Source organism: Hypomesus nipponensis, chromosome 6, assembly GCF_054491055.1.
Source record: "Hypomesus nipponensis isolate SF chromosome 6, ASM5449105v1, whole genome shotgun sequence".
Lineage (NCBI taxonomy): Eukaryota > Metazoa > Chordata > Actinopteri > Osmeriformes > Osmeridae > Hypomesus > Hypomesus nipponensis.
The window spans coordinates 12,014,030-12,041,661 of record NC_140366.1 but is presented as its reverse complement, the minus strand read 5'-3'; the positions used below and the strand labels follow the sequence as shown (position 1 = coordinate 12,041,661).

The following is a 27,632-nucleotide window of genomic DNA, read 5'->3' as shown; positions in this document are numbered from 1 at the left end:
TTTTATAATATTGAGCTTTTTCACTTTCTTTTTTATTGAAGAGTTCCTCTTTTGATGGATATTAACTATTGAACTAATGATGTAACTGTCTGGAATTACTGTATAAAAGAGTGCTCAGATCATGACACTTTTAGAGAGCCTTTCTACTCCAGACATCATTTCTGATCCTGTTTTAGAATTGCTCCTCCTTGCTTGCAAGAATAAACAGATAAAGACAAATTCTTCTGACCTCAGACATTTAATCATCGAAATTCCACTACACACTCAGGATACATTTTATGTAACTGTGAAATTCCACCGTTTCCTTAAAAATGTATAAGCCCATATGTTGATTGTTGATTTGTAGATTGTGATCTAAACCTTTCCATTGCATACACACGTTATTTTACAGTTGTTTTTTCATGACACATATACAATAACTTAATACATGTACAAGGAAGGATATTCCCCCACAAGCTTGAAGAAGAATGAATATTTCCAGTCAGATTTCCTCCTAGAACATTCTGTATGATTCTTGTTGTAACTGTGCGCAGGTTGACTTTAGCTTTGAATGGAGCTGCTTAAAATCCTTTAGGAAACCTTTAGTTTGACATCATTGTACTTTGTAACTTATGCTAATAAATCCCTGCTCAACAAACTGTAGAATTTAATTTGTCTGAGCCAAAAGGAAGTATACGTTGTATTCAACCATGGAGGCACAGATCACGCTGCTGATCAATCAGTTTTATGAGACGGGTAAAAAGCAAAATGTCAGCACCACAGATCTATGACTCATCAGTGTGTAGTCAATGGGAGGCCACCACACGTCCGTGTCTTTGTGGGATTGAGCTTAGTCTGTAAGTCAAGCAGGAGGCCAACATTTATGTGGCATTGTGCTTCCTTCAGTTTTAGCAAGCAGAACGCTATCATACCTCCTCACCTACGCACCCTGCCCCCACCCCTTCCCACCTCCCTGGGCTGACCTTGGGGCATTTTGTTTGAGATGGGGTGGAAGGGGTGGAGGTGGAGCAAAGGACATTTTGGGTGAAAGCGCTCTAACATGCTCAGTATGATCCACAGATGTTGATATTCTCACAAATGTGCTACAGGATGTTACATGAGTGCCACAGCTGACACAGTGTGAATTTACACACGAAAAGACAAGCACAGACATGAATTTCCACATGGGAACAGCCTGTCTAGAGAGAATTAAATTGGTATAAATGTCAGTGACTTGTCTTTCAGGTATTGCTGAATTGCAGATATATTTTCACTAAAATATTTGCACTCAGACCTTTTGTATATTTATTTTGCGGTAGCAGAGATTCCTAACAGTGCTGCCTTTTTCTGCACCTTGGACCCTGCTGATCTGAAATTGTTCTGGAAGGAAAGATCCCGCATCTTCATTTACATCCTTTGTTCCACCCTTTTATCCTTCTAAAAACGTATGTTCTTCTCTTCTTTAGCTATGCCTGAGAGGGTGATTTCATTTACATTCAGCAGTTGAAGCCCTATTAGGGCCCTATAAGGCCTTCAGGGTTTTCAAGAACAAATTGGCCAAGCAGACCAAGCAGTCTCGATTAGTTAGAAAGACAAGGGAGTGTGTGTATGAGAGTGTGTGTGTGGTTGTGTGTGTGTATGAGAGTGTGTGTGTGTGTGTGTTTTTGTGGGTGTATTGAGGAGGGGCAGTGTTTGTATTCGAGGCTTGGCTGGCCTTGAGCCAAAGCCTCTAAAGAAGCGGGAAGTTTTAGGACGTTGAAAAAAAGGTGTGGGAGGGGGAGGAGGGGAGGCATGTGTCAGGGCCTGGCTGCTGCTCATTTCTCTAACAAGAACTGGAATCTGAGCTGCCAGACCAGGGGTGGGCTCCCCTGTGTGGGATAGAGTCATAGTTATGCAACAGGCCTTGGTGCCTGCACACCCACCAGAGTCATCCCCCTACTGGCCAATAGGAGAGCCTGAAAGCTTTGGGGGGCTTGTTGTTTTTGTTTGATCTTCATGTAATAAGATTGGTAGCAAGTGGGAGGTGGGTGTAGACCTGAAGGGGGAGATTGGTGTATGCATATCGATGAGGAAGACACTAAAGGAGGGTGGGGTGTTGGGTGCATGGGGCTTGGGAGTTGGGGGCAGGCATGTTGCACATAAACAAGCCTAACTATGAGATAGTATGGGGTGGGAAAGGTGCAGCCTGTGCCAAAACACTCTGTGCTGCAGATGTTGTCTACTAAGTAACCTTTTGCTGTGGGGACGTGCAAGACAACCTTCCCCTCTCTCCTCCATTGGTTATCCTCTCCCTTGTAGGGTGATCAAAGAGTAACATGTGATACCCTCCCTCTAGCTTTGGAAACAGAGTCAAAACACTGAAAAACTGTGGTGAGGGAGTGAAGTTATGGACGAAACAGACAAATCGATCTAAGCAATGTAACAAACATCCATCTTCTCAGGATTTATAACAACCTATAAATGGATATTGGTAATCGTGTTTCTCCAATAAATAGTCAATCAAGATAAGTAACGACAGGGGTCAATAGCAGGTTTGTCAATGATTGTTTTTTTTTTACTGAAGGTGTGCTTCGAATTAAATCATCCAATGCAATAGTCTCTTATCAGACCTAACATGCATGTTGTTGTTCCATTTAAATGGTGTGAACATATTGGAACCAGCTTTGCTATGTAAAACTGGTAATGTGAGACATGAAATGGTTGTTCAGAACTGCAAACCAGGTAAAAATTCCCTTTACAGGAAAAAAGTATGCGCAGAGCAAGGACAGTTCCTCAACTTGTGACCTATGGTGGCCGACATGTGCGAACGCATGTGCGAAGGCAATTGACAAAACACAAGCAAATTAAGAAAACATCTTCATTAATTTTACAACACATGCGCAGCATTCAGCAAACGCGCTGCAAATAAAGAAACACTTAGCGCTTCCCCTAGAGGCCTGGAGCACTTCCGTTGTGTAATCTGGATGCAGCGTTTTTCTGTTTGCATTTGTTTTCGGGGTTTGCGTTATTTCCTTTTTGCAGCGCGTTTATATATTTGCAGCTCGTTTATGTATTTAGGTGTGTGTATTTGCACACTACGGCCACCGTGGTGACCCAACATGTACAGTCACATTATTTAGAAGAAAGAAGAACTCCAGATTGACCAGAGGTCATGTTGAAACCTGTGAAATTCCACATCAGTTTGTGTAATGTCAAAATTCACAATTCCTCAATCTTAGGCCCTACAGATAGCCTACACCGGTGACCTCCCATTGACCCCACACTGTGAGTCATAATTCTCTGGATCTTTGGACACCTTGCTTTTTGCACATCCATTTTTTGCCCAGATCTCACCAGTCAAAAGCATTGTTGATTTCTTTTTTTCAATCCCATCTGATTAATTAATTTACTGTATGATCAACCACTCATCTCTGACCTACACTTTTTCCCCACACCCTTTGTAAAGGAACTTTCTGATGGCTAATGGGTAGTCATGGGAGCCGCGTATTGACCGCGGGCTGAACTACTTATTAACCGAACGGTCGAGGTTGGTAAATAGTTTATTATATGGCATTTTTAGCTTCTTTTTATTTATATGTTTTTAACGAAACTAAATGGTACCTCTAGGCTAATTGTAGCTAGCTCTCAAGTCTTCTCACGGTGTGTTTCATGTGTTGCCTAGCAACTCATTACTTTTGATAGAAAGCAGACAACATATAGGCTACTGCGGCTAAAATGCCTTTAATTTCAACACAAAATAACAAAACAAGTGATTCAAAGAGTCTTGTCTTCATCCTCACTTTCGATGACAAATCTGTTCAGCATCACCTGGATAGTAAAACTGTTTGAAACTCATCTTCAAAATGAGCGATATCGATGAGTCAGCTGTACTGTAGCCTAAACTCAATCTCACAAAGACACTGACGTGTTGTGGCCTCCCGTAACGGGAGTCCCATTGACTACACACTGATGAGTCATAGAACTGTGGTGCTGACATTTTGCTTTTTACCCCTGTCTCATAAAACTGATTGATCAGCAGCGTGATCTGTGCCTCCATGGTTGAATACAACGTATACTTCCTTTTGGCTCAGACAAATTAAATTCTACAGTTTGTTGAGCAGGGATTTTTAGCATAACTTACAAAGTACAACGATGTCAAACTAAAGGTTTCATACAGGATTTTAAGCAGCTCCATTCAAAGCTAGTGTCAACCTGCGCACAGTAACAATGAGAATCATACTGAATGTTCTAGGAGGAAATCTGACTGGAAATATTAATCATTCTTAAAGCTTGTGGGGGAATATCCTTCCTTGTACATGTATTAAGTTATTGTATATGTGGCATGAAAAAACAACTGTAAAATAACGTGTGTATGCAATGGAAAGTTTTAGATCACAATCTACAAATCAACAATCTACATATGGGCTTATACATTTTTAAGGAAGCGGCGGAATTTCACAGTTACATCAAGTGTATCCTGAGTGTGTAGTGGAATTTCGATGATTAAATGTCTGAGGTCAGAAGAATTTGTCTTTATCTGTTTATTCTTGATCTTGATCTCTGTTTATTTATTCGTGATCTGAGCACTCTTTTATACAGTAATTCCAGACAGTTACATCATTAGTTCAATAGCTCATGTCTATCAAAAGAGAAAAGAATGAAAAGAAGCTAAACATGCCATATAATAAACTACTTACTATCCTCGACCGTTTGATTGCTCGGTCGATACGTTCCAGCCTCAGTTTGATATTTCCCGGCATGACCTCACTCTCGGTTAGTATGTATTTAATATTTGATTGCTCAATTTTACTCAATTTTAAATGGAAAGGATATGAATACTGTGTGGTGCAGCTCTTCGGGGTGACCCCTCAGATCTTTCTAAGAATGATGGCTGATCCTTGTCACTGATCCATCTCAAGCTACTGTCACTGTTTTGTAACACCTTCTTAAGCCCTTGCTTGAGGTAAAGGTTTCCTTTAGACACAGACCTGGGATCAGATTACCCAACTCACAGTTGTTGCTTTCACTATCTGAAAGTTAAGTTACCTTCAGTATCATTTAATCCTGGATCAGACGGTTAAGTTAAGGGTATTCTGGTTTCTAATTGCTTTAGTTTGACACTGTGTGAAATGGGCTATCATATTGTAAATGGCACAGAGAGTACGTTTGGATTCATCCTTAGGTGTCCTCATAATCTATTATCTATCAGTATAATGTGGAAGGTAGCCATCAGGGTCCATGTAATCTTTCGCTAATTGGTTCATAGTATCATAACTTTGTCTACCAGGGATGTAGTACAGTATGAACTTTTGGGCATCAGTCAGTTCACCAACCCTGATTGATTCATGATCTGTCTCCTCTTGAAGGCTTGAGCTTGGTTGCACCTTATTGTTCAGGTACCAATGTAGTGCTTAATGCATATAGCCTGCACAACAGTTACTGTCAATAGTCCTTCAATGCTTTTCTTCATAGAAACTGTAGTCATGAACGCAGAAACAAGTCAGCAAACCAATGCCACTCCAAGAACACTGATTGTGTTGAAACAGGGATCTTGATGTTTATTTAACAAGGGCAGACAATCTTTCAATCTTGAAGTAAGATTAAGTGTTCAAGACAAGTAAAGAGGTGTTGCTACCATGGAACGGCAAGGTTTTCTCTAAAACTGTAAATAAAAACATGGTGTTATTGATATTTCTTATCAGAACACTGGGGGTTTGGTTGCATTTGATTACAGACATACATTTAGTAAAATCTTTCATAACAAGTTCATGGCTTTTTACATTTGTATTAATGAACAATCAAGCATAGTACAAATACCATTTACAAATACAATAATTAAAAACATAAAATACAAAAATAAAGTAATAACAATAAGATTAAAGTACAGTGAATAACAATCAAGACAGTCAAAAATAGAAAGAGAGAGCACAGACATTCAAAACAGTTCCTTATAGTATTCTCTGGTCTCGTCCTAACACTTGTTACGTAAAGGTTACGTACATTCATTTTGTTCGAGGTAGTACCCCAGCCAATTGGATCGAGGCTAGTGTGGCCTTTTTGTCCTTTACATTCATCTTTGCACGTGCACAAGATACTGAAAGAGCCAGTCAAGAGCCAGTCTTTAATTATTTCATGATCTGCTGGTCATAAAAACACTTTCTTGTCCAATAACAATTTTAGTAACATTGTTCACTTCTCTGAATTTTCACTGTAGTTTTATTTAAAAAATATTAAAGGAGACGCTTTGGTGAAACTGATTTAAATGGTTCAATGGTGACCCCTTGAGTTAGAAAACATCCAATTTCAGTAAAAAATAATATACAAAGGAATCCAAATCAAAGTCCATGTACAAATAACAAATTACATTACTAATTAATTGTAGTCGGAATAAATGCATTCGTATTCTAAATAAAATTATATGATAATAAATAATTTTACACAGGCAACTCTAAGACTCGCGGGACTTGTCCACGTGTTTAAAGACCTCAAGATGTCCATGCTTGCGGAACGTGAGTGTTACACTGAACTTTTAAATATCTGGATGTTGTATCTAATTATGTTAAAATACGGTTCCGATGTTGTATTCCTTGTTCATAACAAGTCGCCCTTCATTTAAAATAAAGTCTAGTTTTAAAGAAACGCTTCTGTGTGGGCTGAAAACAGTGTCCCCAAGTTAGCATTGTACAAGGCTAGGCTAGCAGGTATGGAGAGTTAACGCTAATTGTGTACGCTAGCTTCAACTAATGGTAAATACTTATCTGTAAGTTGTCTAAATTGTATTGATTGTAATGTCACGTATGTATAATTATGGAAATATTGCAACTGATAGTATACAACAAATTCATACCACAACATTGTGACACATCCCCTTTGCTTTTACGTAATTTTGTGATGGCCCTCAAAAAGCTCGCTAGCTAAGGTGTCTGTCGTTTGCAGCCCGGAGAAAGCAGAAGTGGTCTGTTGATCCGAGGAACAGCGCCTGGAGTAAGGATGAGTCGAAATTTGGCCAGAAGATGCTCGAGCGGATGGGCTGGTCGAAGGGCAAGGTAGCGTGCGAATACTAACATTTTTCTATCTAGCTATTAAAGCCACAATTATTGTAACATATCATGTAATTGTAAGTGTGTATTGCTGAAATTTGGGGCAAGTTTAAGAAACGTGGATGTTTCAGCCGTGCTTAAAGTCCAGTTCTAATGTTTACCCCCATTTTATTAGGAGGGAAGCTGTAGTGCAGTCTTTCTTGATCTTGGTCCTCAGGACCCCTTGCCATGCTTATTGTAGATGCTACCAACATGCCAAATTAATAAGGCTTCCACTGATCTTTATAACAACCCATTCATTTGAACCAAAAAATGGGTCAGGTCAGGATTAAGAAAGGCTACTAGTGGTCATTGTTTTAGTACCACCTACAGTGGACTTGAAAACTCGAGAAGAGCAGAATCCAGAATTGTATTTATTTTGTGTCTTTTGCAGGGACTGGGGAGAACAGAGCAGGGGTCAACAGAACACATTAAGGTCAAGGTGAAGAACAACAACCTGGGTCTAGGAACTGCTGCCAACCATGAGGTGAGCACCTCCCCTGAGCTCTCCTTGTAGCATGTGTCCTTGAAACTACAACCCTGTGCAACATGTGTCCTTGAGACTACAACCCTGTGTAGGATTTATCTGCTGGGGCCTGTTGTTTCCTTGCTTGATTGTGATGGTTGTGAATGGGTAACATTTTACCTGACGGACACACATTCTTTACCCTGTTCCTACATAGTTTAACCTGTTTGAGGAGCCGGTTTGTAATTACATGTAGGGGTGTAATTTACTAAACACGTGTAATGGTATGGGGAAAGGAACCTTTGATGTGTGTTATATGGTGAAACGGCAGGTACCTAAACCAAAACACAAGCTGAACTAAAGTCATTTAAATTGCAATTTGAAGACTGACATGGATGTTTTTTGCCCACAAATTGTTAACAGGACAATTGGATTGCTCATCAGGATGACTTTAACCAGCTTCTAGCTGATCTGAACAACTGCCATGGTCAAAATGACATCAAAGGTAAGACAGACACACAGGAATGCTGTGATGACCTCATAATGTATTTTTGTGGAACTGGAATACATGCTAAAACCAGAGATGAACCTTAAATAGGTTGTCTATCCAAGGACAGACCCGATATTGGAATCTGATTCCAACTTTTGCCTGTAGTTCGACACCAAGCAATCATCATGTGTCCTTACTCTCTCTCCCTGAGGCAAGGGTATTTTAAGCTGTCAGTCAAATGACCCTGGAGCCCATGCCCCACAGTATGAGAACCATAGCTGTACCCGATCATGTTAAGCTTATTAAGCTCATTTGTTGCCCACTAGGGGATGCTGTTGTGACACAAAGGCCCTACAATGTTAGCGTGTAAGCCTTTATTGTAGAAAATGCTAATCAATAAAATAAAAAGTATTCTGTGCTTAACAAATGGAGCAACTGAAGGATATTGTAGCCTGATAGAAGTGAAATATGGCTGTTGGCAACTCATCACCTGTGACATGTTTATGATCGTTTTTTGTTTGTTTCTCAGAGCCCACTACAGACGAGAAGCAGAGTTTTAGTCTGGAGCAAAAGTCAAAGACATCCAAAAAGAGGGTCCATTACATGAAGTTTACCAAGGGTGAGTATGGTGTGATCAAGTTGTTTTTTAGAGAAGTTGTATTGTTTTTATTTAAGCCTTCGTGTTAGACCTGGCCTGTGTGCATGTAAAATATCCTATACTAATCGAATCAGATCTTCCTTGCACGGTCGGCTAAATAGGGACTGAGTTTTGGCGTTCTGCATCACCATCTGTCAGATCTTAAATGGGCTGTCCAGGCACGTTTGTTGTTTTTTTTTTTTTTTTTTTTTTTTTTGCAAGTAGACACCAAATACAACGTTTTTTTAAATCATCTTTGATTATTTAACAGTATCTCTGCAGAATCCCAGCCGAATGTTAATTTGTAACTCCACATGATGGATCACCTGCATGGGTTCTCTGCCCACAGCCGAGCTGCTCTCCCCACAGCTCACAAAGCCCCTCAACCCCCTCGCTGACCTCAGCCGCAGGTCACAGCACCGCTCCATCACACCGTACCAGGTTGATGAGGAACGGCTCTGTCAGCCTAACCACAATCCACTTTCTGAGAGAGGGAGTGGCAAATGGAAAGGGAGAGAAGTTGAAGGGGGAGAGAGGGAAGGAGGTTAATATTAAACTTGCCTGTTTTCTGACCTGACATGACTTCCTGTCAGATAGCTAAGCATCAGGCCAGAAATGTTCAGGTCCACTGGTGATGGATATGATATGAACCAGTTGCATTGCAGATCTATGGTGGTGTTTGGGGTGGGGATGACCTGTTATACATGAATGTGAGGGGAGGAAGTGAGAGCATCCGTGATTCAAATGGATCCATTTGCACCACAATGAAGAGTTGTTATATGCTATAATATAGCAAAATCATACTATGTATATAAGGACCTTTAATGTTCTCCTCACATATGCTATGAAGAAAAAAACAGTTTAACAGCAGCAACATTTGTGAATAGTTTAGAAATCGCATCATACCAGTGTTAGTGGAAACAACTCTGTTTTGCCAATACAAAAATCCTCTGCTGTCACCTCACCTGGAAGACTCACTGCTACGTCACTCAATGGCCACTTCCTGTTTCCTGTTTGGGGCATCTGGCCTTTCCATTTGAGCCCCGCCCCCCTTCCCCCTAAACAACATCTACTAGCGTCTGTGTAACCCATTAGGTGACCCCTTCTCTGATAACACAGGCCTCAATCTGTCCTCCAGACTCTAGGTCCTGTTTTGGTGTTCTTTATTTAGCTGGGACCGGAAAAGGGTCATGCACCAGATAGATAAATAAGAGAGATTTGGATGCACCTTGCAGGAGACACTTGGAGGAGAGGATGGACATCCTCACAGCCTTGCCCTCCCACCTCCAAGCCCCCCCCCCCCCCTCCCCCTAGCCTTTCTCTAACAACCTCATTGACCTCCATGATAGAAAACCAAAAATAAACCCACTCATTGCCAAAATTTCATCTCTGCATTCCTTTGGCATTTGGTAGGGGACTTTTGGCCAGGGGTATATTTTTGTTATAATGGAGCAATAAAGAAAAAACTTTGCTCCTATAATGGTTGCTAATATCAAATATATATAAAAAAAAATAAACACAACCGCAGCGACAGCGCGTCAGTCTGCTTTGCGGGTGGGCGCGCGCCTGAGCGTCACTGCTGACAGTTGACTTGCATGGAAGATGGCAGTAAGTGCAGAACCCAGCTTGACCGCAGCAGAGAAAGTGATTTTAACCCCACAAAATCTAAAGAGTGATGTCTGGAAATATTTCAGATTTTGGTCAGTTGATGTTTAACTTGTAGCCTGGCTGCCAGCCCAACTTTTCCCCGCCCACAAAAAAAATTGGTCGGGAAGTTGGGTCTGGAGGGTCTCGTATTGGGAACAACTAAATAAAACCAGGATCTGGGCGTACCAATGAAATTGCCATGGCGGGCTTTATACGATGATGACAGATGATCAACAGTAACGTAATCAACAACGTCACGAAAGAGCCCTTGGGTTGAATTTGTTTTCAACAAACAACACATTACGTTGCTCTGATTGGTTGTAGATCTATCCAATTGAGCGTAGAGGCATTTGTTTTACGAGTTAGGTTGAAACACGCCCCATAGTCACAGCCCAATGGAGAGTTTTCAGACTCATATTCTGACTAGAATTATGAGTATGACAACGTCAGGCTAGTTAACTTGTTGAGCCTACAGCTAAAGTAGTGTGTAAGCTATGTAAGATAGTTAGCTTACTATTCAGCAACTAGCAACTTGAGGCTACATCCCCATGTTTACCACAGCACAGCTCGCTCGGAGCGTTCAATGTCGGTTCTATACTGTAAAACTTTAATGTAATTAATATTTGTTTCAATCACTGAATGAAGCCTGCCATATTTGGGACAAGAATCGCAACCTTAAATTGCTCGCACAAAACTCTTGATCAGAACTCAGCATTTGTTTATTGTTGTCGTTCATTTTACACAGCGATGCGCAAAGTGCGCGTGTGTCCGATCGAGAGGCCAAGGTCTGCGGTCTTGGCCATTAGTTCATTTACTTATTTTTGTGTAGGTAATTTGTCAAATATGTTTAAACTTAAATAAATTAGGCCTACCTACAGTATACAAGTAGTTATTTACATTTAGTCATTTAGCAGACGCTCTTATCCAGAGCGACTTGCAGTAAGTACAGGGACATTCCCCCTGAGGCAAGTAGGGTGAAGTGCCTTGCCCAAGGACACAACTTAATTTGGCACAGCGGGGAATCGATCCGGCAACCTTCTGATTACTAGCCCGACTCCCTCACCAGTTATCAGTTATGCTGATGCTAACATCAGTTATGTATCGTTGTATTAACTTGTCCTGTTATTGACGTACCTAATGCGCAACCAGAAATTCGAATATATTCGAATATGTGTTTTTTTTAAGGGAATATTTGAACGTCATTTTTGAGCAATTTTGACAGCCCTAAATAGCATTCATATAATTTCCCATTACCCCCCCAGCACCCAATGGACAGCCTAAGCCAAACGGAAGGTTGTACTTTGTAAGATAGTTTACATCAGGAGTCTCTTGTTGTCATGCCATTAAAGGGACGCTGGCTAGACTTGTTTGTCCACAAACTGCTAATAACGGTGTTATGAAAGGAATAGCCTAATGCTAAGCATGCCTTTGTGGGAAGAATAGAGTATCAATTTACATTGCCAGGATATGGTAAATGGGACATAACTATTTCCTTGAGGTTCAAATAACTATCTCGCTGCTATGGTTACAGACAGTGTCCATAAACCCACATCACTCACCTGAGGTAAAGTTGTTGCCTCTATCTCCACAGACAACCAACGGTTACTTGGCAACTGGCGTATAGCCACGCCCATTCACATGCCTCTTGCATGAGTACCTCTCCAGGGCGGCAGTTGCCAAGTAAAGGCAGGTAATGGATTTACAGTGACTAAGCCATTTACATGAGAAGTTTTAAAGGTGGACTGGTCACCGGTGCTGCTTATGCAGCTCTGTCAACTCACATGTAATTAAAACTTAAAAGGACACTCCGTTTGTATTAACTCATAGAAGTGAACCGTTATCATGAGCGGGAACAACAAGCTCCCTCAACCAGTCAAGAATGTTGTTGAAAGTTTCCCACAGTTAGGATGCAAACTATTGTCTGACTATTGCAAATGATCCCACATTTTGATATTTGAATTTGATATTGAATTCCATAACTCAGGAGTTATTTTGTCAACAAAGGTGAGTGTAATTGTGAAAAAGCAGTCTTCATTAGATTAGTTTTCTCTCTTTCTTTTTTTCTTCTCTGTCCAGGCCTCCTCACTGCTTGCATGGAGGATTGATGGCCTTCGTTTTCTGTAGAAAGGTACCAGCATCTCTGCTGTTTGGACCTGTGCTCACAGTGTAAACAGTAACCCAGTTTTAATTGTAGCCTTCACCTATCACCTGTCAGGCAGAGTTAGTGCATTTGATTGGGAATGTAACCACTGCAGTCCATAGCGCTTGTGTCTGGCATCACTCGGGGGCCCTCAATACAATAGAACCCTACTCTCGCTCTGTTTCAAATTCAAGGAAAGTACTTGGCATTTAAAATATGTACTTTTTAAAGGTGGATTCAGTGTTGGGTTGCTGACACAAACCATGCGAAGTGTACTGATTAGGTAAACTAAAGGTCACACTATACTGCTGCTGGTGTTGCAACATGTGTTAAGCCAATACCATTCCAATCTTTACAAAAACACTTTTGGCCTAAACTCCCAAACGTGCAGTTAAATGTCACTCAGCATTAATTGGGACACGATAGCTTTGATGTTGGCCCCCATACCTTTCAGGTTGTGTTCTGAGTATCTTGGATGTCAGATTAGTCAATCTGCTTGAGAGGGCAATGGGGCGATGGGGTTAAGCTGGTTTGGCAAGCATCTTCATTGGCAATCGTTGTATTCTCAACTGTGACCTTGGAACCAAACAAGGTATTCCTTAGAGCTTCCCTTGTGAACCGCAAAAACCCTCCCTCCTGTCCAGGCCAATGGCAACCAGCCATTTTGGGACGTTCAAGACAGTGGGGGGGGAAAAAGACTAAAGATCCTTTTTATCCATGTTACGGCTAACACTTTCACCTGAAGTTTCCCTGTCCATTTTGACAGATACTTCCCGAGGCCTAAACATGTCACGGTCGGGTCTAATTTTACCTTCGACCAAGATCAGTAGGGTACACACAGACAGCCCCCCTGTTTGTTTTCCACTTGAAACACCCGACTGCTTGGTCAATCCTCAGCCCCTGGACCCTTTGGCTTTGAAAGGCAGGGGGGGGGGGGGGGGGGGGGGAGAGGGTTGGCGGTTGGAGCAATAAATAACCAAATGTTATCAGAGCCCTGCTGAAGGAAGAGGATGCAGCTGTATGAACAGGACTCTGAGTCCGAGACGGCCGGCCCTTGTGCTCCTGGAGTCTTTGAGGCTTGAGTGGAAAACGGCAGGCTGAAGGCGTGGCAGGTCCTCCTGGCGCTGCGCGTTTATTTTTCTTCTTGGTCGTTTTATCCCGAAGCGACCATGCAAAAATGTGTCCTTTCTCCACTTTTAAGTACTTTTTCATCCCCCATCTCCTCCCCTTCAACGACTTTGCAAAAGTTTCAGATGTTATCAGTTCATAAATAGCTAGAAGCATTTGTTCTGTTCTGTGGATTGTGAGAAATTGGGACTGGTCGGCATGTGCCACAATTTCTGCTCCTTGTATTCATTTTTGTTATTTTCAGGAATGACCTCACCCCCCAAGATACAGACACAAACACATCTAGTGTGAGCTGTGTCATTCAATGTGTGATATACTGAAAGAGCATATACCTTTGATGCATTAGAAAGAGCTTGATCCATTTGTATTGTCCCAAACTCGTAAAGTAGGCACATTGCCATGCAATGTTGCGTAATGCCAGGCATTAATAAAGGTATATCTGTTTAATCTATTCTTCCAGGAAAGGACCTTTCCAGTCGCAGTGACACTGACCTGGCCTGTATCTTTGGGAAGAGGGCGACACACTCTAAAACCCAGAAGGAGGTAACACACCACCACCTTCATCCTTCCACAATTCCCACCTGTTAATGATCTGGATGACACACCCCTGCCTAATTGACTTGAACCTTTGCTGCAGGGGTGAAATACCTCCACAGGTCATTGTAAGCTTAATCTAAATTGAAATGTATCAACCAAAATATCCACCTCCTGACCAATAGGATCACACTGGGGGTGGCACACCTCTGGCATTAATTTGTCTTATACTCGTCTGACACTGTAATCAAGTCTGACCACCGCTGCTATAACCAGCTGACACAACGTCACCCACCCCCTCTTTGGCTCAAGGCCTCCAGCAGTCTGTGGTCCTGGATTAACTGTGATGTAGCGTGCAGCTTGAGCACCAACAACAGGCCACCGTTAGAGGTGAAAGCGCCTCAATCCAGTTAAAGGATTTGCACTCTAGCCCTTTTTCCTCCTCCTTCTCTTCCTCTACTTCTCTACCTTCTTTCCTCCCTCCTTCTCTGAAGAGAGGTGGCTTCAGGTCGTTCCATGTGCCAAAGGGCACCATTACCAGGGAACTGAGATTTGGGGTGAGGTGTGCAGAAATCTGTAATGATGACACCTGCAAAAAAAAGTTCAGTTTCCTCAGTTTTTCAACTCAACTTTACTGGTTTGACCACATAGAACTTGTGAAAACTGCCATATGGCTCTTTTTGGTTTACTCTGATGAATTCATGAAGCTGCGAGTCTGCCTCCAACCTATAGAGGTCCCTGTCGACGACGTTTGTTTTAACTGATTAAGCCAATTAGCAATGTGACTGTCAGCCTATGCCATGTCTTATTTCAGTAGTTAAGCCAAATTGTAATGCCAACATGGATAGGAAAAAGTATAGTTTAAAAGTTTTTAATTAACATTAAAAACTGGAATATGTTTCTTTTTGGGGGGGATATTGTGAATTGAGTGAACCAAGGCTGTTGATTTCAAAGATTCAGAAATGACTGAATTAGTTTATTGTGGGCATGTTTTATTTTTTTACATCACAAAGATCAACATTTGTTCGGTACATGGTGTCATCTTGAGCTGTTTATTTGGTGGCTGTGTCAGTGTAGCGTAGCTAGGACGAGGTGTGACTGACTCATGCAATCCCTGTGCTCAGGTGTCAGTGATTGCCTGCTTTATGTTGTTGCTTAGCACCTCATTTGTTCTGAAGGAAACAAAAACACAGGAAACAAGCTGTAATTAAACACTTATTCAGTTCATTTATTTGAATGATTATAGAAGGAGGTTAAGTAAGGCAGAAATCAGTTCTTTAAGAGGAAAACAATTCCCTGGGATGTATCGAGAGGTAGCCTAATCATTAGTGGGGAAACAACTTGACTTTTGTGTCACAACTGTGTATTTGTCTGTGTTTGAGTTATGACAGTCATGGCATAAATATTTTAAGTGGAGGACAAAAGTAACACAGGACATATGTTCCATAACCTTGCCTTTCATATTTCATTTAGACACTATCTCATTATCACTTTTAAAAAGATATTAGTCTGAGCTGTGACATGTTGGGCGCCTCTTTTGTCTGTGTCTCAACAGGTTTTTCTGCAAGCTTGTTATTTCCTTCCTGTCGTCTCAGGCCTCAGAACACAGACAGAACACAAACACAGGTGTAGCTTAGACTACGATGCATACTGGACACTGACTCCATCTCCCCCAGCCCTCCCCTCTTTCTCCCCCATCTTTGGCTGTAAGACATTGGCAGCCCCAAATCCATAATTCCAGTTAAAGAGGCTCTGCATTCCCCGTTGAGGCCAGGCCATCGGCATCACAATGGCCTCATCTCCCACGATGATTAGCATTGGAAATAAACGCAAGCAATATGTGCCTTTTTTTTCTCATTTTTTTTCTTTCTTTTTTTATCCCCCTCCCCCTCTAATCGTTTTGTCACGGGTTGTTATTGTCCTGGTCTGATGGGACCCTATTGGCCGGATCAAAAACACTCAGCGCATTCACAATGGTATCCCATGAGGCAGTGCGGCATGGCCCAGGAACAGCGGCTGCTGGGTAATGGTGGAGGGGGGTGGCGGTACTGCCGGTTTGCAAGTGTGAATCTCATGCGACCCAGTCACACTACAATGTGATTCCTCGCCACACACTGAAGGGTATTTAAACTCAGACTCATGCAATGGGATGTTTGATTAGTGTCTTGTTTATTTCTGTGCATACTTGTGTAGTCGTCGCTTTATGTATCTATTCAGGAAGAGTTGTGTTCCACAGGACTGAGTCCTGTATCCACACAGGAAGCTGCATGTGTACCTGGTTTAGTGCCTAAATCCACAATAGGAGGTTTGGTTTGTTGGCGGCACTGGGTCCACTTTGCTAACACACATACACACTTAGAACAGAGGGAGCAGAGCTGGTTGGGGCGTGTTCACACTGCTTCCAGACCCCTATCTGCACTCCTCCAAGGTAAGGCCTTGGGACCCTCTCCCCCGTTATCTGGATGAACTTCCCAAAAACCTGTGTCTTCCTTCTCCGGTGGCCACCTTCCTATCCCTGTCCGTACCCCACCCTCCACCCACTTTTGCCATCCCCTTTTCCCTTCGCCCTCCCCCGCCTACCCTATTCCCCCCCCCCCCTTCTCTGCTGGGGTTTTTCCTTCCTCCACTGAGATGTGCTTCCTGCCAGCCCTTTATCACTAGTCACAACACTCTGACAAATACACACACACACACACACACACACACAGTTGCCGTTCCACACACTCCTTCTCACCAGAATCTTTGCTGTTTGGATGGAGAGGAGCAGGAGGACAGCCAAGTGTTGTCCTCTCCCTCACCTGCTCATGTGCCCTGTCTTCATCCATTAATGGAGCTCAAAGTGTCTTCTCTCACCAACAGTCTCAAGTGAGCATGATTTCTAAAACTTTCATAACACATTTTTTTTTTTTTTTCCTCTTTCATAGTATTTTGACATTAGACTTTATTCTTTTAGCAAATGCTTTTATCCAAAGCAGTATACAAATGGTGCATTCAGAATGTAATGCAGAAGATCGACAGAACACATTTCTGGGAAAAATAAAACAGCTTTAGCTTGAGGGACTACAGTAGTCTACCTGTCTCACAGTGTGGGTGATTGATGCTGGTGTCACCAGAGACTCCCTGGCTCCACACCCGTGTCTCCAACCACCTGCAAATATTTCCATCGAAACATTATTCAACCCTCCCCAACCAGGGTGGCTTATCCAGCAGAGTCAGAGCAGCTGTCCATCCACACTCCTCTCTGTCATCCATCACACCTCCCACGCCCCCTTTCCAGCTCCTTCCTTCGCCTCTTGTCTGCGCCGCGACACAATTACTCACGGCATGACAAACGACAGGCTCTCGCCTGCAGAGATATCAAAGAGCCTCGGATTTTTCTAAATGAAGGTGCTTTGGCAGCCTCATGCTCCCTTTGCTTATCGGCGGGCGAGCAGTGCCCCTGGCCGTCCTGTGTCCCTGTCCCCACACTACCCCTCCTTTGACTCCGTGCCCCCTTCCCCTAGTCTCCCCAACCCCTCTCCAACCCCAAAACTCCTGACTACTCCTGCTACCCTCCCTAAACCTCTCTTCTCCTTCTCCTGCCACCTCCCCCCTCTTCCCCTTTCTCCTGCCACCTCCCCCCTCTTCTCCCTCTCCTTCACCCCTGTCTTCAACCCCCCACTCCCCTCTACTACTCTTGCCACCCCTTCCCCACCTCCCAGCCCTCTCTCTACTGCCACAGCTCTCTGCTCTCTCCTCAGGGGGTTTAGTTAGGGGAGCCTCGGGGAGGACCAAGCAGCCTTGATTTATCTCTCCTGCCCCTTCGCCTGGCCACTCCGCCCAGCCGAAAGAGCCGACGAGGCTCCATCGGGCCCCGGCTCCAAAGCCCGGCATTAGCTGAAATAAAACATCCTGCCGCACGGTGAAAAATGTCCTCTGATTGGCTAATTAATCAGTCAAAGGGGAGCGACGCGGCCCGTGACTTGAGGGACCCTCGCGGGCGACCGCAGAGGGCCCGCTGATAAATAGACTCCCCGCCGATTCATACATCAAGAAAAGTTACTCATTTTTAAAGCTGCCAGCCTGTCTGAAAGGTGGAAACGCCAAAGCCCTACAGTTTTGTAGTTTTCGCAGACTATATTTCTTTCCTCTTTTGGTATGGAAAAAGGCTCCTGTCTGACAATTGTATGTTTGACATTGTGACATTTATTTAGCTTTTTTGTTTTATTCCTTGTAAATCATTATCCTTGCTGGAATATTGTAGTTTACCTATTTTTAAACTGGACTTTAAATATCTTTGAGTTTAGAATATGTTGTCGATACAAAACCTTTTTTTAAACCTGTCTCAGTTGTTGAAGGGGGATCTTTTATGTTTAGAATTGAAGTAATCAGTTTATAGTTGATAACAATGAGGTAAACCAACTCTTAAAAGATAATGAAACCACTAAGGACCTACAATGTGACTATGAATTAACATGGATTTTGGCGAGGTGCCTGAATTCCAGTCAAATTGTTTTCTTGTGGCTCATTCAGATAATTAAGGTGTTTAAAGAACAATGCATTTTGTTAAAAGTAGCATTCATTTACTGAGCAATAATTGACAAAATAACTTTCAAACAACCCCAAAGAAACAGAATTGTAGTGTATACTCTTATATAACATATTCTTGAGATTAAACTGACAAAAACATATACCATAAAGCAGCATGTTATATAAAGAGAGCAAATCCATATTGCCATGCGACAAGATTCCTACACCTCATCCATGCTGCTCTCCTCCTCAACACAGCAATTGATGAACAGTGGCCTGTTAGTTTCTGTTGTTTATAGTAAGTCTGGACCCGTTCAGATGCCAGAAAGTTTTCTGCAGTCGGCATGGCGTGCTCCTGGGGTCGTCCTGACCTCCCTGCCCTCTCCTACTCCCACTCAAGCACAAAGGGCCAGAGTCCGGGCCTCGCCGAGTGGCACCTGTTGCTGGTTACTCCTGCCCACGCCCCGTCCACATGAAGGATCACACATCAGTGGGTGCCTCCCCTGGCGCCACCATCTTAAGGAGAAGGGGGCGGGGCCGAGTGGACTGGGGGTTTGGCAGATGCGCCAGGGAAGCGACGGGCAGAGTCATGAGCATGAAAACACTGCTGACTGCACAGAAGCGTGGTCTCTTTTTGCCCACAGAGATATATGCTAGCAGGCTAATGCAAAGGCGTGAGTGATGCCGGACAATAGTTAGATGAGACATTCTCAGAGGTTTATATTAGTTTTGAGTGTTTTTCTTTTACTGTTTTTAAAAGTAGATCATGTATGTTGCTACTTTTCACCATGACCATCGTGGTTCAGGGTTCAGGTTGTTTACAAAACTGGCCAAAATTACGTTACATTGAATTACCAATTTTCTATGGAAGTTCAGTAGACACCTTTTCATTTTGTATCTCATATATTGTCAAAGTAATTATATTTTGTAGCTAAAATTTTTATTTTTATGTAGCTAGACGTTTCCCTCCAATCAAGCAATCGTATTCTCATTAGTCTCACTTTCCACTCCCTTAATTGTTCATTAAGGTGTTGACAGTCAAGCGTTTGTTTTCCCTAACCCTGCTGGTATTTCATAATGGAATTGCCAAAGGGATTTTTTTTTTTTTTTACAGCATGCTGAAATAGACGTTCTTATTTTAGTCTTGAATCCGCTGCAGGTTCCCTTGTTAAACGTGCTGAACGTGCCCCTTGGTGGGTCGCCCTGCCTGCCCGGCACGGGGCTAATGCTCCTGACATGTTTGTTGTGAAACCGAGGAGCTCTAATTCACTCTCGGATAGCATCTAATTGCCTCAAACAAAAGCGCTGCCTCTCAAAGAGCGTGGGCGTTGACAGGGCCCGCCACTGCTGCCTCCGCTACTGCGTCTGAAAAATAAGAGGGCCTGCCAAGTGACACTGTCCCTTGCCTCCCCCTTGCTCACCCCCACCTGTGCCCACCCCCCGTCCCATCCCCGCTCCCTGGCAGCTCACTCGATGGGTGTCTCCAAGCGGTGCCAGCTCGCTGACGCGTACAGATTAGCACAGAGGGAAAAGGGAACAGAAAGCGTCTGTCTCCTAGTTACGGGGCCGCGGTAGGAATGCATGGGGTAGGGTAATTACAGCCCCGATGATGCTAACCATCCTGAAGAGTTTCCAGCCCCCCTCGGCTTGGTAGGGCCACTGACTCCAGTTTAATCACTGCCTCTTTAATCTAATAAATCACAGCAGGACGGCGGGGGGGGGGGGGGGGAGGGGGGAGTAAACGCTGAATCCTCCATCTTGAGAGGGATGACATCTATGCTCGGGGGGTGGAGGGCACTGCTGGCAGACCCTCACCATGTTAAACAAGCACAGGGTAGTCAACCTGCATGCATAATGTTGACTCAATTTTTTGGCATGATAAACGTTCCTGCAACGCCACGCAAAGGAGATTGCCTCAAAACGGAAGGTCTGTTCTTGTAAAGGTCATAGCCTAGTAGTTCATTTGAATAATTGTCTTGCCTCCGAATTGTTATTATCAAATACTGTTGCTAGACAATACTATTTTGGCAAATTCCCGTTTTTGTGCTTGTACTATGTGTAAAAATATGACCCTATTACCCTGCATTTAGCAAGGAAAGAATAACCCACAAAACATAACTTTAATATTTATTAGTGCTGTCAGTTTAACGCGTTATTAACGGCGTTAACGCAAACCCAAATTAACGGCGTCAATTATTTTATCGCGCGATTAACGCTCTTTTTGGCCTAGCAAACTTTGTAGTTTTTTTCACATGCTGTTGCAACAACTACCGACGTTAGAAAAACTACAACACCACACCGGATCTAGCTAGACCGGAAACAAAACAACAGGCACGCCAAACACTCGTTTGGCTTGCGAGCTGGCTAAAGAGTAGTAGCAGAGCCCGTTTACGGATATTAGACATTCGAGTTGAGTGGATGACGAGCGCGAAATGCCGAAATGGATGCCAATAAGATTCTGAATGGAAAGTTTGCTTTTAAAAAGTTGCCAAATGGTTCTATTGGCAAGACCAGTGATCTGTGTGTTTTATCGTTGTAATCTGAGCTATCATCGCAGCACGTCCAGTCTGAAATACCACTTGATGGCCAAGCACACAGCTGATGCGAATTCTCTGCCCCCTCGTTCAAAGCCAGGCGATTGCAATGTTGTTTTCAATAAAAAAAATATTTGCACAAAGCAATCCGAACCACTTTTCTATGTTGATAAGAGCATTAAAATTTGAAAAAGATTGGGACAAAAATAAATCAGGGACATTTAGAATAGATAAAAATGTGCGATTAATTGTGATTAATCGCGAGTTAACTATGACATTAATGCGATTAATCGCGATTAAATATTTTAATCGTTTGACAGCACTAATATTTATATCAAATAATTTACACCATCACGATCGGTTGTGTGTTTCTGTGTACAAGTAATTGATTATGACGGATGGAGTGGCATGGTCATGTCTGAGCTGCAGGAGAGCCCCCTGTGTTCATGTCCGCCCACGCCAGGCCCATAAAGGATTAGTGGGCAGCCCTGGGAGCTGGCCAGGGAAGGGCAGCAGGGTAATATGGTCCTTAGATCCATAGACCCCTGCTATCCCCACATTTATTATTGTGGCAGGACAATGAGGGCCCCTCCAGACAATTAACTGACCCTCCCACAATATCGGCATGATGATATTATAGAAAAACAGCCATCAGTAATGCAAACCGGCACTTTTTTGGAGAATAAAGTTCTAACAAAGGCTCTGGTTGGCATCTTGAGCTACTGAGTCAGTACGACAGCATCTGGATGTTTTCTCACTCTACAGCTGCCAATGAAGGGAAACCGTTGGCTTTGGGATGGAACCGTCTTGTAACGCTTTGATCCTGAAAGTGAGTGAGTGAAGGATGGAACAAACTCGCCTAATTGTCTACTTTTTCACCCAGCTAATACTTTTTTTGATGACCAAAAATGTGTCCACCCTCTGTGACAAGCACAGTGGGAGGACTGGAGACTCATAATCCACTTGAGCTTTTATTTTATCTCGGTATAGTCAAGACCAGGCATCCAGTATTACTGGACTTATCAGGGAGATCAAGGAACTCTGCGGTGTTTTGTAATTGTAATACTGCGTTTAGCTAGAGGTGGAGGTATTGTCCCAAGCTGTATACAGTTTAGAAAATGAACCCTTTTGTGACAAGGCTGAACAGGTCTTATCAGATCCTAACGAAGTGCCTTCTCTCAACACATATCTCAACACTTCAGATACATCATGGATTACTCCTGTCACAATGTCAGAAATGCTCTTGTTCTTCACGTTAGATCAAGACAAGTCCCGCTTGCACATTTGACATTGACGGCCACTTGAGGAATATCTTTTGATGTAAGCCAACCTTGAGCCTGCCGACTTAACAGGCTATCGTTTTACATAAACAACAAGACCAATGCTCTCAAAACACCATCACTATTAACCACCTGTATTAGTAATAAAGTATTTACAAGGTAAATGTCATGAGGCTTTCTTGAGCAGTTTAGGGAGGGGACGAGTCATCCTGGTTGATGGTTTGCAAAGTTCTTATGCTTTGCAGTATTGTACTTGAGTACGGCATCTCAGCATTGTGTCATGTCACCCTCATAAGTAGGTCTTAATCCCTGGACACTCCAAGAACAGCCCATTGCTGACTCAGTAAAAAGCAAAAGCAGCACCCAGAAATCTGTTCCTTTTTTTGTATTAGAGCTTTAAATACACTTATTTAAAAATGAGCTCTTCTTGTAAACTTGATGTGCTTGTCTCAGTTTAAAGTCTGTTAAAAGGTAGCAGAAGCTATAAGGATTCACCTTTTGCTTCATCATTTTGCTCTGCATTTGCTGATGATGCCTCTGAATGACTTGGCTTCCTCGTTGATGTCTTGGCGTTGGCGCTCCTGCCTCTCCTGTGGACACATTACCAGTAGAGATGAAGCTGGAGTGTCTTAAAGGGGAGGCCTGCAGAACCATCCTCCCCCCCTTTCTCTGGGACCCTCTTGTGGCCCTGCCTGTGTTCCAGCCCCATCCCCAGCCAGGGTAGAGAGGGAGCAGGAAGGGGCTGATAGCCCGCCAGGCCTCTGCTCTACCGAAGGAACCTTATCTCCCAGCTGCACACGGCATGGGGAGTGCATCCTCTTCCTGCAAGCTTGGAGGTGAAAGAGGAGGAGGAGGTGGTGGTTGGGTATAGGTGTGTTCACCATCTCCTTTACTCCTTTGCCACCCTGTAGTTGTTTTTATAATGCTAAGGAAATAGATGTACTGTAACTGCATCTGGAGCTGTCACCATAGGAGTGCAGTGTTTGGGAGTAGGATTCTCTTTGTGTGTGTGTGTGTGTTGGTGTGTTTTTCTGTGTGAAATTTTGTGTGTGAGTGTTTGCTGTGTTGTTTCGTATGCCTGTTGTGCCTGGGTTTTGGTGTGTTGGGGTGTGTGTTATTTTGTGTGTGTTTTCTGTGTATGTTGTGTTGGTGTGTGGCATGCAGTCTAGCCTGTGCTCAGCACAGCACTTTTCCCCGTTGTATCACCGATGAGCCTAATGGAGGTCCCCAGGCGAGGAGAGGAAAAGCCACACACCAAGCCCATACTGCCTAGATGAAGGGGATATTTCCCCTTCTCCTCTTTCCCCTACCGCCTCTTTCACCCCCCCCCGTCCCACACCCCTACCCAGTCCCTTGAGAGTCATTTCACAGGCAGTTGGAAAGTGCCCCCTAGCCATCATCCCAAATCCCTGTTACATGTTAGTTTGACCCTATCAGCCGTAAGCCCCCATCCCCAGACTCCATCCAGAGGAGATGCCATTGTGCAATTACAGGGAGTATAGATTTTTTTTTCTGGAGAAGTCTGAAAGTTTTGTCTAATGGCCCCCCCCCCCGTACCCGCAGGTCCCTTTTCTTCCTTGTTAGAAGTTCGAGGCATTTGGACCAGAGGTCTGCGCTAGCAGGAAACTTCACCGATTATTTGAACTCTTATGGTGCACAGGTGCACCCTGTCGATCATGTGCAAGTCTTACGCGTGCAGGAAATTACTTGAGATCATCTGCATCATCACGTCATTGTGATGTGGTCCATCTAGTTAATAAGAGTAGAATTTGGAGGCTCCAGTCAAATCACAGCGTTTGTCTCTGTATGACGAAGAGGGAAAGAAACGACAACTCAAATTCAAAGAAATACATTCAATTGGACATTGTTATTTATAGAATGATGTATCTGTTTTTGCCAATTGATCAATGTGTAAGTCCTCAAAACAATGCCCACACGTACACACCTTCCCCATATGGAATAATATTGATTATAAGGTGTGTTTTGGTTGGTTAAGGACAAAGACTAATGACCAGTTGGTTGCTACTTCCAATCCCAGGAGGCCTAACCTAGTGTGAGTCTTGCAATATTCTTGAAATGCTTAAGTAGCTAAATACATTATCTAAAACACATTTTGTATGTTTTCCGATGGGTTGTAAATCAGTTGTGTTTTGTTCTTATGCTGTGGATAAAAGGTTGTTTTTTGAGCTTTTAAGAGTACAACCAGGTTTTCAGTTGACAAAACCAAATAATATTCCTTTGTTCTTTTCCCTCATAGTTTTCAGTAGATTGTACCTATAGTGTTGGCATTTCCTTAGTGTCCCTGTTTGACTTACTGCTGCTAAATCAATCATGGTTATGGTAAGGTTGCCCTTTCATCCTAATCTCCATGTAAACACAGTAGGCCTCACCGCAAAGCAGGGGTTTGTCTTGTTTAATCTCCTATCTGTAGCTTTTAATAAATGTCGTCCTGGATGTTGTGTCTCTACGGTAATGTTGGGAGCGGGGTGGCATTGTTTAGTGTGGTCCTCCTAGGGAGAATGTGTTCTTCAGGACAAATCATTATGCATTGAATAGGCCATTAGGAAAATGAAGACAAATGGGCCATTGGAGCAGTGTGACAAAGTGTTGTAGTCTGTACAGTTAAATGTAGACTGTCCCTCTGTGGAGGGTTACCATGTGTACTCCTCCTCTACTGCTGTTCTCACCATTTGTATTTGTCTTGGTTTTGTTTTTTCAGTTTTTTTTAAGCACTTAGCTTTCAGACCTCTTTATGTCAGTTTAGGTTTCAGCCTTCTTTTCACACCTGTCATGCCAGACAGTGTCATATTTTTCTGTCAACAAAATACATTTACTATAAAGGAATTGCCTTTTTTTTGACCCATTGAAGTTTAATAGGAGGAGTTGACTCGTTCAAGTTCCTGAAAGCAGTGATGTGCTGTCACCTCAGGGTGTTACAGAGACAGGTCAGAGGTCAGAGGAGTTGAGACACGTCAGGGATAGTGTGTTTAGGCTCGGCGGTTAAGGTACTTAATATGGGAGGGACCAAAACGGGGTGGGGAGGTAAGCTGTGCCATGGTGTGTATTGCCAGCGACATGCTGGAACTTGGTGTATCTATCAGGTTGCATGGCATAATTGCTTAATTTTATCAATAGCCATCCTTGAACATTGGGGGATTCAAGCTAGTGCACCTGTCATTTTCCTAAGATGTTGTGCAAGTATGGAGAGTTTTCCATAACATCTAAATCTTCTCATATTGTTCCCTTTCTGTCCAGGAGAGCAGTGGTTCTGATTCCCAGGGCGAGGAGGAGGAGCAAGAGGCATCCTTGACCCCTGACCCTGATGTGGAGTCCATAACAAAAACTGTCACCAGCACCCTCACCATGCAGGAGTACTTTGCCCAGCGGATGGCTCTCCTGAGGAAGGGTCGTGATGAGACTCAGGATCCTGCCTCCGGCGGAGGACCAGCGGAGGACTACAGTGAGACACAGGCCCCAACAGAGACCTCCAATTACATTCAGAACACCACAGATGACACAGAGCAACCCAAGTCCAAGAAGAAGAAGAAGAAGAAAAGAGAGGAGACTGCGGAGGAAGTGGAGGAGGAAGAAGTGTGTGCAGTCTGTCCTATAGTGGTGGACTGTGAGGACCAGGAAACCCCCTCGCAGAAAAAGAAAAAGAGAAAGCGAGCAGAGAAGGAAGACCTGCTGTCTGAGAACCGCAACGCTACCCCCGGTCAGGAACAGAACTGCGAGGAGGAGCAGACTCCAACTCAGAAGAAGAAGAAAAAGAAACGGAAACAAACTAGTGCTGTAACAGATTTAGTTAATGGACAAGAACCAACTGAAAACGAAACTGAGGACCAGAAGGTTGTAAACAAAAAGAAAAAGAAGAAACAGAGGGAACATGTGGAGGAGGTTGTAGTTGTGGATGATGATAAGGAGGAGGAGGACAAGGTGGTTGAGATTGTGGATGACAACAACGTGGTTGAGGTAGTGGATGACAATGACGAGGTGGTTGAAATAGTGGAGAGAAAATCCAAAAAGGACAAGAAGAAGAAAAAGAATGCAACAATAGCATCGTGTTAGATACTTTCTACTGGAGCTGTCAACCCTACTTTCCAAAACAATGAACTCTCTTTGTCTTATTAATTTTACATGTATTTGCTCACAAATGAATTTTGGTGTCTGATACATTTGTTTCCTGATAAGTGTGAATGAGCGACAAAGACGTGATTGGTCAGCCTCCTTGTCGGCAAAGGAAAGTTCAGATCCAGCAAACTAGTGTCTCAGACACCAATTTGGTGCTTCTCTTCCCCATCCATTGTGATAAATAAAACGTATATTTCATCCCTACTGAATTAATATGCACTTGACATTGAAAATGGGTTAAGTGGCAAGCTGGTCAGGCCAGAGTCATCAATGTTTTAAGGACTCTTTTAAGGACTAAAAAAATCTGATGAGTTTATATTTATTGAGCCATGCCTTCCAGTGCAGAGGACTAAATGCAAATATGTGACATTGAATCTAAATGTATTTGTATAGCCCTTTTTACAACCAATTTCACAAAGGGCTTCTCAAACGCCCATAGAACTTCCATTACAATTTTATTTAAAGAAAAATACAGCTGTATTGTCTTAATAAAATTCCATATTGTGAATAATAATCTCTGCAGGATCAATCAAAATAAAGTTTGGTCAAAGGACAGGATATAAGTTTGAATATAATTTCATTAAACTATTCAAACCTTGTTCAGTGTCATTTGCATCATGTCAATCACAGCTTTATAATGTCGTCCTTTCAACACCCTATGTGGTGAGGCTACAATACAAAGAGAGCGAGGGTGGTATGTTGACAAATGACTACAGTCATGATATTCCATGACAAACATTTTACTGTGTAGATGTTTCCTGGTTACTGCGACTGTTTTGTAATGGCTGAATTATGTGCTCAGTCTTTTCAATGTCTAATCCTGTTATTATAAACTACAAGTTGCCTTTCTTTTTATAATGTCATTTTTGTACAGCATGGGGTGAACAAGCAGCTGACTGAATTTCATGTAAATGCCACCTCAAAAGGTATATTGACTTTGATTTGATTGTTTGGATAGATTACACTACACAGTTTCCTGTTTCTTCTGTTGTCATGACGTTCAGTCATGGCTTAACAAGACCATCTTGCAGCAGTGTTCACGTTGAAGGAACTTGTACAAAACCACATGAAGCACACAAGAATACAGAGTATGCCATCT

At 43.0% G+C, this 27,632-nt stretch overlaps 1 protein-coding gene across 3 annotated transcripts; it reads left to right on the top strand.

Moving 5' to 3' along the window:
• The first annotated feature begins 3,390 nt into the window (after positions 1-3,390).
• On the top strand, positions 3,391-27,382 carry pinx1 (PIN2 (TERF1) interacting telomerase inhibitor 1). Of its 3 annotated transcripts, XM_084700420.1 has the most exons (8): positions 4,451-4,474; positions 4,695-4,731; positions 6,895-7,004; positions 7,432-7,524; positions 7,927-8,008; positions 8,523-8,612; positions 14,006-14,088; positions 25,658-27,382. In XM_084700420.1, exons 1-8 carry the CDS (start codon positions 4,466-4,468, stop codon positions 26,468-26,470), a joined length of 1,317 nt encoding a protein of 438 aa, XP_084556546.1. In that variant the 5' UTR covers positions 4,451-4,465; the 3' UTR covers positions 26,471-27,382. The 3 variants fall into 3 exon arrangements, with proteins under 3 accessions (XP_084556547.1, XP_084556546.1, XP_084556545.1); XM_084700421.1 differs by lacking the exons at positions 4,451-4,474; positions 4,695-4,731 and adding an exon at positions 3,391-3,505; XM_084700419.1 differs by lacking the exons at positions 4,451-4,474; positions 4,695-4,731 and adding an exon at positions 6,387-6,467.
• The last annotated feature ends 250 nt before the right edge of the window (positions 27,383-27,632 follow it).